General features: G+C 36.5%; 1 protein-coding gene across 24 annotated transcripts in view; it reads left to right on the top strand.

The window, feature by feature from the left end:
* The window catches only part of DLG2 (discs large MAGUK scaffold protein 2), a 995,744-nt gene that overhangs the window by 762,501 nt on the left and 220,969 nt on the right, over window positions 1-12,274 (top strand). For all 24 annotated transcript variants that reach the window (XM_057396723.1, XM_057396722.1, XM_057396721.1 and 21 more), the window contains one exon: window positions 6,240-6,308. In XM_057396723.1, the coding sequence (XP_057252706.1) occupies window positions 6,240-6,308 (69 nt within the window). The remainder of the gene's footprint in view (window positions 1-6,239; window positions 6,309-12,274) is intronic.

Genomic DNA, 12,274 nt, shown 5'->3' with positions numbered 1-12,274 from the left:
AGTGATGTTGATTTACGTAAGCGACATATCGAAGACTAGTTAGGAGGGTCACAGCTGCTTCCTCCATGAGGAATTGAAAACTCAGCATTGTATTAGGCACTGGTACCAGCGTGCCATGAGATTTAGGTAACTGGGAAGCCATGCAGAATGTGTCAGTTTTCTGTCATTCCTAAACAAACTGTCCCTATTTGAATTCATGAAAGTAGCACTACATTCTCTTACACACCTGGAACTAGAGCCCAACTCAGTTCTTATGTTCATTAACCATTTCTGTCTGTTACTTCTTAAGCAACTGAAGTGATTTCCTTTGTTCTACCATTCTCCTTTTTTTTCTTTTTTCCTCCTACGTTCTTACATGTGTTTTTCACTTATTGCAAGTATTTTTTATGGATAAACTTCACTCTTAAGCTGGTATAATTGTCAAACTAATTTAATGAGGGACTATTCCAACTGAGAGGCTAGTAAGAAGAACCGAGAGTTACTTTTTTTAACAGCAACAGAATGTCTTGTAATGTCACAGAGATTTAGGCATCCCAGTTCTGAAAACCCAACTCTGTCCAAAATATGAGAAGATATGAATAAGGAACAGAATGAACTAGAAGAAGGATGGGATGAAAAGGAGCAAAACAAAAAAAAAAAAACCTAAGTTATAACAGAAATCAGTACCTCACAGTGACATCTAGAGCAGAATAACCTCCCAAGAGAGCAAGGTAGCGTGTCTGAGTTATTAAAAGTGGTCTTTTAATGTGATTCCTAAAATTTGGTTCCTAAAATTCCACTTAATTTTGTATCAGTTTGTCCCAGTATATTTTTCTTACATTTTTCACTCAGTAAACCTTGGTTGCTCATTGCTGTGCTCTTCACAGTACTGTGTAAGTCTGTATGTACCCTACATGGGAACATTGGAATGCAACAGTATGCCCTCTCATTCTGCTCCTTTAAATAGCATTCCTAATTTCAGTTTCCCCCACATCCAAACTTCTCAGCTTTTTTAAACATTATGTTTCAAGCTAAAATAACAATTCCTTCTCACATAAACATACTTTCTATATTTTAAAGCTTATCATTATCACCTGCAATTACCTCAGCTGTAAGGAGGCAGATTTGAAGTCAGTGGATGTTTCACCACTTTAAAGATAGGTGCTGACTTAGGCACACTACTAACAAAGGTGGATAATTAGCTTTATTCCAGGAGCTGAAGCATTCCTCTGAGTCACAGTTTCACCTTGCATTCTTCCTTATTGCTATAGGATGCTAATTTAGGTTTGTAGTAACTCAAATACTTTAGGTTGGGGAATATGGCTAACCACTCTTTGTGGGTGCTGTTTGGGGAAGGGAGGAAGGAGGGCAGGCATGCAGGCAGGCACAAAGGCAGGCGGGAAGGAAAGGAAGAAGAGCTCAGAAACCTTGTTGATTTTGCTTGTGTAAGGTAAATTACTCCAGAGAACCTGAACAGAGATATAGCGTGATCCTTATTCTACATATTTGTCGGTAGAGTGACAGTCTTGTGTTTCTTTTCTGTTTTCCACTGGGTAGGTGTTTAGTGTTGGAATGCTATTGGCAAAATATATGTACAGATGCCATTTAAATATAAGCTTCAAAAATCCTCACTGCATGTGCCCGTGCATGAAATCTGTGTCATATCTCACTCTGGCTTCGTTGCTTAAGGGTGATCTGAAAGTAGCAGGATTGAATGTCCTATTCTCTGATGCTTCCTATTTACCTCTGATGGGAGACTGGTTAGTTTGACATTTCCAGTATGGGTCAGTAACTGTCAGTACTGGCTATTATTAATCTGTTTGTTGTGGAGATAAAATTAATAGAAAAAAGCACTTTATGGTCTCTTAATTAATCTCACAGGAGAACAAAAGCTCATTTAAGTTAGAAGTTTAGCTGTTGGCAGCATCAGAAAGGCTGGTTTCACTTCACTAAGCTGAATTAAAAGTCCACATTAATGGAATTAAAGCATATTGCCTTCTTAAATTCTTACATCCATCAAAGTAAAACCTCAGAAGCTTTATAAACAACTGCACTGCTGTCTTCAATCCTTGCCATAAGAAACAACAAGCTTGAGAATACATCATAAACTGTTAAGACTTCCCTTCACTGTTCCCCAGTGGAACTTTCTTGATATTGTATTTATCATTCTTTTTGGATTTAGTATTGTGGATAACAAAGAATAACTCAGAGCTCTAGTTTGAGGTGGTGGTGGTTGGTTTATTTGGGGTTTTCTTTCTGCACAGAACATATTGATAGACAAATGGATTTTGTATACTTCTGTGTGACAGCTTCAGAATTGGGACCTCAAGAATGCTGCTCCAAAACCAGTGTTCAGGGTCTCTATCCAGTCTGTGCCACCATCTGCAACACTGCTTCTTTATGAGAAGATGCATGTCACTGGTTTAGGAAGCACATAATGACTTTTAGGTTGTCAGTTTTGGCTTGTCAAAACAAAGATATATGAAAACAAAAGGTTTCCTATATTAGAACTGTAGCAAATAGAGGACGACTGCTCTTTGTTTGATAAGAAGTGGTTTGGGAGGGGAAACCTCATGGCTTTTCTAGTATGCTGTGTGTATGGACAATATGTATTGGCTTTATGTGAATGAAAGAGACCACGAAAAATTTAAGATTGTGACAATCTCCTTTCTTCGAGCCTCAGCGCTATAGGCAGGCTTTGGGATGAATTCTGATTTGACTGTCATGCAGTCTGATCCCTTAATGATAGTCTGCACTTATTTTTAGTTGTCAATTTGCATTATGGATGCTTAAGACATAATAAATATTTCCCTAGTATGATTGTTTCATCCTGGGTAGGGATTCCACTGGGATATTGTGTAATGGTGAAGGTGTCATTTGTGAAGGAAAGGCTGTAGTTCATGTGGTCCCTACAGGATAAGAAGGGTTTATGATGCTGCCTCCAGTTTTGGCATCACCCACACAGCAGAATTGCCTTCAGAGCATCCTTAGGCTTGAACAGAATTAAAACTAAGGAGACTGGCTACTCACCTTCTAATTGCTATAATACTTATTGCTAATATTATTTTAATAAGAAACATTTAAAAAAAGTACATTGACAACAGGCTGCAGGGGTTTTAGTAGTTAGGAAAGTCATGAAGTGCCAGACCTTGCCTAAGGAAAGGGTTAGCCCCCCCCCCCATTAAAAGAGCAATTGGATTCTTTGCTCCCTGTTTTACCCTTATTATTCATTTCTAATCTCATTTTTGTTCCTTCACTCATATGAATTTTCTTACAAGAATAGGATATTTCCATTGTCTCAATGATCTAAAAATAAATAGAATTAAGTTAAAAGTGGTATTTTACAAGGTGTGAGATTCATTTCTTCATGGAAAGCCCATCTTGTGTGGCTGTAATACTGAAGAGTATATTGAAATATCATTACTTTGTATTATTAAAATTATGGAGATGTTCATTCTGTGTCATTTCAGAGAAAGGGTAGCATTTTTATAAGTCTAAATGTCAAACTTTGAATACTTATATCTGTGACTGTAAAAATATGCTGGTTAGTTACATATCTCTTAGGGATGAAAGTATCTATGTTTAGGCATTCATCATAGACAGAAAATGTTGGTGGCAGTAACTCAGAAGTTTTCTTTCGTGCTACAAAAGGCATGACACTTGCACAACCGTATTAAGCGTTTGATGGAAAAAGCTTCTTCTGGTTTCATCACTTTGACACAAGCCACCAGGAGCTTTATCTTTTAAAGAAGTCAGTTAGAAATTATATCAGACTGTTACTTCTGTCTCCAACTGGATAGCCACTTGTATCAAGCAGTGATTAAATCGCAGGTTTGATTTTTAGGTGTCATTTTATTCATGACGATACCTTAGCATAAGCTTGTACTGAGCATCAAACTTGATTTTTATAATTATCTACAAAAAATGACTTTTCATACCATCAGTTACAAATTATTTTAATGAAAAAAGCTAAGGACTTGTTTGAACTCTCTGTCAAAAATACCCAGGGTTGGAAAAGGGTTTCTAATGGGAGGAATATTGCCAATAGGAGTGGGTTGGAAGGAGTAAGGTATAAAGTTCCTCACACAGCTTTGCATAAAGAGTTAGTCATTCTAGTGAGGGATACTGATGACAACTGGTGTTTCAGTGGTTTTGTAATTGAGGGAGAATATTGAATTGAAATCATTGCTTTAATTCATACTTATTATGGGATTACATTACTGAACAGATCATCTCATACAATAGAAAGTAATATTGCCATCCCAGCTTTTTTTCCACTCCATCACTTAACTGTGCTTTGGTTTTCCAAGAATCTGCTCTTCCTTCTGAATATTCTTTTGTCACCCTGTCTGGATTATCCTTTGTTAATTTGCTGCTTCTTGCCCCAGCCATAGCAATACTGTGTGAGGTTAACTATCAAGCTATGGTGGCACAGCACAATTTCTCAAGTGGTTGAGGAGAGTGATTACTGAGTTCTGGGTACCCTTCCCTTTGCTGAGATGTTACAATTCTGATTTGCTGAAAGGGATGGATAACCTCTCTTGGCAATGCAGAGCTCTGGAGTTGTTTTAGACTTGACATCCAAAATGAAGGAACATGGTGCTCCTAATCATGTCTGGAAATGCTGTTTGCTCTCATTTCAGTTTCGTGTTTCAACAGTGATTTTTCTTAGAAAGTTCAAAATAGTATTTTTACCAATGTTTCTATATAGGAATGTTTTAAAGAATAATAAGCTTCATTTATAAAAAGATATCAACATTTTTTAACATAGCTGAATAGTGAAATCCATCAATAAATTTATCAGTGCAGCCAAGAGCAGCTTTAGGTCTAGGTTGGTAGGTGTCCAGAAAGGTAATTTGTCCCATATTAAAGGAAAGTAAGTGATGTCAAACATCTTCTATAAAATCTGAGTTTTTGCTAGTTCTGTAAAGGCCATTACAAAGAGTATTGTGATAAAATTCTTAGTCCTTTTTCATTCACTATAGAAAATACTTAGAAGCAGAGAGGTTATAACCTTAAAGTTTTGCACAAAGTAACCTGAGTTAAGCAGCAATCCTGAAACCCATCAGCTGAATGCACCAATAAAATGCAGCACTGCTATGGGGCATACTTTTCTTTAAGCGACAAAATAAGTATAAAATCGATGTGTTGCTCACTAATATCAAATGTTTTAGCTTATGAAAAATGTGCTTCTCAACAAACAGCTCGAGTTTTATATGGAGCTCAAAAGCAAGACAAAATGTGCTGTTGGTAGAGTCACAGATATAAAAATTGACCTAAAGATTTAATTTTAATGTGTACTTTGCATTATTAATACTGGGCCTCATTATGTGATGTAGCCATTTAAACTAATCAGAACACGCATCCAGATCTTTCTACATTTTAGAATTTAAAAACACGTCTTGGATAAAGAATGTTACTTATTATCACAGAAATGCCTTTGATGCTGTGTTGTTGTCTTTTTATATTTACATGAATAGTAATGGAACAATGTTATTCTAGTACAATACTGAGGTTAACATATGCTGTCTAATTTATTAGGTTTATATAACATAACTATTTTTGAGGTTCCTTACTCATGGCAACATGGCATATGAGAAGCCGTTAGAAGTCAGGATTTTTAATCTAAAAAAGATTTTTTTTTCCAGGGAGTCTGTGTTTTTCTTAGAAAATATCATGTTTTTCCCTAAATGTGTCTCAGATTAATAAAATTTCATGTGGAAAAAATCAAGATACTTTGATAGAAAAGTGAATGTTGGTTGAAATTTGTAAAATTCAAAGTTACATTATAGTGCAGTTATAAGCAGTGAATGTTCTCTTTTGCTGAGCATTCTACCTGAGAAACACAGAGAATTAGATTGATAACATCATTTACTATTTACCTTCTGCTCTGAAATTAACCTTGTGGTTTATGGTTAACATATTTAGCAGAACAACTAGTATCCAAGTTATTTTAAGTCACTGAACTGTGTGTATGTATATATATATTTCAAAAGAATGAAAAAGATAAGGGGGCGTCACTCTCTTTCTGTCTCCTTTTAATGAGGAATGAAACCTGACTTTAAACAAGAGAGTCTGAAGGGTTGAACACTTTTATGAAGTGATAAGCATCACTGAAGTCTAAATGCTTTAGAGACGTGTAAAACAATCTGATTGTTATTTCTAATTTAGCATTAGCTAAACTGCTAAAGAGAATAAGAATGAGAGAAACTTCCATTTCTTTAACAAATGCTTTTCTTTCTTCTTCCTTGGTCATACAGTCATTCCCAGCACAGCACTGCAACGCGTCCACCCACAGTGAGCTTGCAGCGGACCATTTCTGTGGAAGGGTAAGATGATTCTCTGTTGAAGCTGCCTGTAGAGCTCTCAGATACCCCTCAGCCAGACACTGAACTACCCATGTACACATAGCTGTTAACTAGATGTGGCTTAAGTCTGTGAGATGAAGAAATAGCTACTTTCAAATTAGTGCTGATCTTTTCTAGATGCTTACACTGAAAGGTCTGGTTTTCATGGAGATAAGAATATGTCATAGAGATATAGTAAATATGGTGTCTTCAATTCATCTCACTTAACTAATGCCAATATTTGCATGTGTTAGCTGTAAATATTCCACTAATCATGGAAATACACAGTGAAGTCTTACTGTGTTTTCTTAATGCATGCATGAGTTCTTTTTGACAAAGTGTCTGGAACTAAGAATGCAGAAGTACCGGTAGAGAAGAATCATTCTGTGCTGCTGCATATCTTTGTTAATTGTAGAAGCACAGCTCTGAGTACTTAGCTGATTCCATTTTAACAAAAACAGTTGGGCAAAGTATGAATCATTCTGAACCACAGTTAATAGTCTTGCATCTTTATGATCTTAGAAAAGCTGATGTTTAACACTGAAACACACATTTTGGTTGCACCAACTCGCGTAGTTTGCAGCAAACGTTAGATTTCTTTCTCCCCATCCATGGAAATGTGGAACTGTTTGAAATATTTTGTAGGCATGGGTAATAACTTGTCATTGCCTGCTGTCAGGTCCTGTTTCAGAGCTTTTCTTTCTTGTGATAAAAGTGAGAATCCAAAGTTTCCACAGAGGAAAGATGTCATCTTGTATGCTGGTTTCTGTTGCAACCTTACTGTGGTGCAGTCAGAAGAAAAAGAGTTAGATATGTGAAATAGTCCATTCCTAAGGGAAGTCTGAAATGTTTTTCTCACAAGTCTCATTTTGTTCCTTTCTTATCTAGATCTAAGACCTAAGATTTTAAGCTTTTATTTAAAATGTATAGGACATATCTAGTAATTATTCATTGAAAACAAGACTGAATAATGAAATTGCTACTGGAAAGGTGCTTATCTCTTAAGGGCTGTCATCTGGAAGGTAATCCTATAAATGAAGCCCTAATCATCCAACCTCAAAACAGTGCTAGTTTCAAGTTAGATCAGTTTGCTCAAGGTTCTCCAATGTGAAGATTGGAAACGTTTTGGACAAACTTTCTCAGTGCTTAAACACCCTTCTTCTGGATTTCTTTATCTCTCTCCATAATGAACACAGAGGGTCATATATTAATTCCCTTTTCCTCAAATCAACTCATGAATAAATTGATGTTTGATATAAAATTGAGCTTCAAGAGCAAGTTTCTCAATTAAAATGGTAATTAGTTTAAAAAAAAAAAAAGGAAAATAAATAAATTAGTAAATTGTGATTTAAGGAAAGAAATCCTATTATGCTGTCTCTGACTTGGTCCACTGGACTCCATAATTCAGGAGGTATCCTATAGGTTTAGACTCCTATTGAAATTTGGAAATCAATCTGTCTATGTGAATTTTTAGATAAATTGTAGAATCTGTACTGGCCATGCAGTTGACTTGCATATATTGTATATGAATCATTAGAGTGCAGGATATTTGCAATTGATATTACAGGTCTCTTGCTGTTCAGGAGGTAGAAGAATATCTGGCTTGTAATTATTACTAATCAACTTACACTGAGTCATATTTCATTTCACATAGGAAAGTGGGAACTGTTAGCCTACTACACCACTGAGCAAAATTAAGTAATCAGCTCAGCCCTAAATATTTCATTGCGTTAAAGCTCAATTTATTCTGATGTTTTGGTGAAGTCCATGCTGCTAAGTGTGTTTATAGCTAATACAATTTGAGGTCAAAACAAAGTTATTTCTTTCTTTTAGGAACTAAGTTTCCATCAGAGCCCTATACTTAGGTGACTCATTTTATTGCTTTTGAGATGCACTTTGTAAAAGCTACTTTATGTGCAAGGCATCCCTAGCCTGCGCTCAGATCCGTGGCTTCCATGCTGGCTCAGTGTGACTGACTGTGTAGTCACTGAAGTAATATAATTATTGGGTCCTCTGAAGGAGAAATGAATTATGGGGGGGTTAAAGAAATACAGGGGGAACTGCATTTGCTAGCATTGATTCTTTTCCACCCTGTTGAATATGTGATAATTGAGCTGGCTGGAATAGATTCTTAAAAAACTTTAATAGCTTTTTTTCATCTAGGGAATGGATTTATACATAAAAATGGGGTTTTTAGGGAGGGATTTTGTGGACTTCATGGACAGCAAAAAAAAAAAAAAAAGAATAGCAAGGTGAGAAAAATCCAAAGGTCTTTAAAGATTAAATTTCCTTTATATTCAAGCCATATATTCTTCACAGTGCAATGACTGTACATGAGGCGACCAGATTTATTATGTGTATACAAGCATGAATTCACAGGTGTTTGATGTTCTCGTTAGTGCGATCTAATCCGTAACTCCCCTAATGGCTTCTTTGCATGGTTTAAAAACAAGAAAACTCTAACATTTGACTTTGAAAATATTGTTGGTTTGATTTTTTTGAAATGGTTTTAGCAAAGCTTTTAAAATGGTTTAAAATGGTTCCAATGGTTTTAATGAACAATTTTAAATGTGAGTATCCAAAATAGAAGAATTATTGGATGAAAACTGAAACCTGCTACTTGGAAATCCTTCTGTACTAAGCTATAATGTTAGTGGTGTATGATAGCTATTGTCTCTGCAGTTGACATTCAGACTAAATTGTACTTTATATGCTACCAGTCATCTCTTCTGATGAGCTGCTTAGAAACTGGGATTTCAACTTACTCTATCAAGAGTGTTTTGATGGAAAGTTTAAATGAGTTTATCAACATGACCGAGTATCTCAAATATATATAAATATTTATACATAAATAAACAGCATTTGAACCACGACCAAGGGTAAGAATTTTTATTCCGAACATGACAGATACTGCTTTGTGTTTCAAAAGTGTCTTATATAGAGTAAATTTGGACGCTTGCTACTAACGGGCTGTTTATTGATATTTTGAAACATGGCTTAGAGGCACTGCTGTTTCTAGGTATTCTCTTAGCCTTTGACTACTTCCTGTCTCCTGACAGTGCAGTGCAGTCACCTATCACCATTTCCATCTCATCTAGCTTTGCTTACAACCTGGGAAGCCAGCGCATTCATGGTAAATAGAGCCATCAAATGCTGTAAGTTATAGTTAATAGAAAAGTGGTTTCAATATGGAGCCAATAGTTTGAAAAAGCAGGAGGTAAAGCAAGCTTCCTTGTATGGAGCTGCTATAAGAGGTGGAACAGAGATGCAGTTTTGAGGATTTATTTTGATTATTAGCATGTGAATAATGCACTTCCTGGACCAGGGAAGAGAGACAAGTGCTTACATGAGACAAAGTATAAATGAACGAGTGTCCCTTTCAAAGTCAAAGAGCATATTAGCTGCCCTACATTGTCGCTCTAGAAATCAATGAGGTTTCCTAAATCTAGGAGACATATTCCTGTGCATTTAAAGTAAATGTCAGGTGTCATGGCAAAAATGCAGACCAGCTTTTCAAGTACAAGATTGCCCCTGTATGCCAACTCCATCTTGCCAGCTGTAGCCAGAAAACATTGCCTGGTGTGCAGGCTTTAATTCCTCTACAAAAGGCAAAATGAAAAACGAAGTCCAGAGGGGTTCCCAAAAAACAAATAAAGTTGCACATGTATAAGCCAGTGTAGTCATGCATACATCAGTCAGGCTGAAGTCTGGGTCCCAGTAGGTTCCCTTGTATTAAATATACTTCAAAGTTTGTGACAAGTTAGACATGCTGTTTGCAGAATAAATGCATTAAAAATGCAGTCAGTATTAAAGTTGGGATAAAGTATTGCTGCTACAGTTAATGTCAGCATTCAATCAACAAGAAATGCCAAGGAAAGTATAGTGAAATCAACAGATAAAATACTTGTTTCAAGCAGAATGGGTAACCGTAGTAAGTAAAATTATATTTGAGAATGTGCTGTGATAAATGAACATCTCATTAACGGCTTAGTTTTTAGTATAGCAGCATTTAGTAAATGAAATACTAAGTCACTCAGCAATTGCAGGTAATGAAAATGAACCCTCTGCTCATAACTAAAACACTGTCTCAGTTTAAGAAGGCCTGTCTGCATTGTGGTGCTCAATGTGACTGCGAGAGATAACATGAAGGTTTCCTTATTTTTGCTAGTTTCAAGCATAATTGAAATCAAGATGATAATAATTAAAGTCACAAATTAGGGATCAGACCTCACTGGGTGTAGAGCATCACTGATGGGTAACACTGATGCGTTCAGCTCCTCCTAAGCTCTTAGAAAGTGAAGTACTGGGGTCCAAAGAACGGAAGGTTTGCAAGCTCCCTACCACTGCCAGGTTATGGTGGTTTGGAAACATCAGAGGAAAGGGAGATCAGGCTGGGATGGAAGGCAAGAGGTTGTGCTGTTTCACATCGTGGTGGAAAGTTTTTGCCAAGCCTAGGAGGGGAATAACAAGCAGAAAAGTAAAAGCCAAGATGCAAGAGAAGTGATACTGCAATAAAGCAATAAATGAGAGCACTACAGATGGTAGGTTTTTGTCTAAATTGCTGTGGAGCTGAATAGTAGATGGTACTAAAAATTAAATAAGCTGAGTAAGGTTGGTTTTGTCTGAACTTCAGTACCTTTTATAAAGGTGTGTGCATGTTCCAGGCCTTAAGGCACTTAAGATTTCAGATTCTCTCTGGTGTGATTAATCAGCTTTTAAAGCATCATACACACTGGCGCATTCTCTGCCCATCCTAGCTCTCTGTGTTAAATGCTGTGAAGAAGCATGCTCAGTCTATTTGAATTACCTTTTTAGGTCCTTCCAGTCTGAAGACTTTTGGCTGTCTGAAATAAAATGCAGTTATCAGAATTTCTTCAAGCACAAGCAGGAAACTGGAAGTATTGTTTTGAGGAAGAAATGGCTTGAGTAGCCAACTGACCCTAGCCAGGCATAGCTCAGTGCTCACACAGTGAATTGTCAGAAGCCAAACACTGTGCTGCTCAAGATAAGGCTGCTTTGCTCCCTTAGATTTGGGGGGGTTGTACCCCTGATGTGCTACTAATATGTGACTTTAATCATCTAATACAATATCTTTCTACTTCAAATTTCCCTCCTGCTATTTGCTCCTTTAAGTAGCTTGAATGCTTTATTGTTGCATTATATGTGTGTGGTGCTTTGCACAGAGGGTGTTGGGGACTTAGCTGGAGACTGGTACTACCCCTATGCAAACACTAAGATAAATATCCTTCTGGGTTTTCTATGATATGTGCTACTGTAACACCAGATCAGCATGTGCATGAATAGATGTATGGTTTTAATATCCTTTGTGAAGCAAACAGCATTTTTTGAACCCTCCTCTCCCCAAAAAACCTAAACATCAAAAAAACCCATACTAAAACATCAAAAAACCTGCAGCCAAAGCAAGATCAAAGCCATATTTCTAAGTCCCTGCAGATTTGGGGTACCACATTGATTATATATAACTAAAGAAGTCTCTAGGGTTTGGTATTTGAAAGCACCCAGTGTGCTTAATATTTCTATAGATGTTCCAAAAAGCCCAGATTCATGTCAACACCCCAATTTTATAGATGGCAGAAAAGAAAGAGAAAGATGGAGCTGTGTGAGTGTGAGATGAATACTAAAACTGACTGCATTCTTTCATGTAGCCAGCAGCACAAAATAAGCAAATTAAAAATGGATTTTCTTTCAGTCAGTTATTATAAGAATTGCTTGTTTTCAGAAAGATTTTCCCCTTCGTTTATCAGTCCAGTTTTTATTCTCTTGAATTAACTCTAGAATTACATGGATTCACAATCTATAGAAGAATGACAAGGATGCTCACTTGTTTTGTCTTGTCATTTTCCTATTGTAAAAGAGTAAACTGATCAAATATTGAGTACAAATGTAGCAGCTATTTTCAAGATAATGACCAAATAAGCAAACAGGAG

The sequence above is a fragment of the Pezoporus wallicus genome, unplaced genomic scaffold (assembly GCF_028554395.1).
Source record: "Pezoporus wallicus isolate ANWC-B61680 ecotype Strahan unplaced genomic scaffold, APGP_CSIRO_Pwel_v1 contig_13458, whole genome shotgun sequence".
Lineage (NCBI taxonomy): Eukaryota > Metazoa > Chordata > Aves > Psittaciformes > Psittacidae > Pezoporus > Pezoporus wallicus.
The sequence above is the reverse complement of the archived record's forward strand: the minus strand, read 5'-3'. Positions and strand labels throughout refer to the sequence as shown.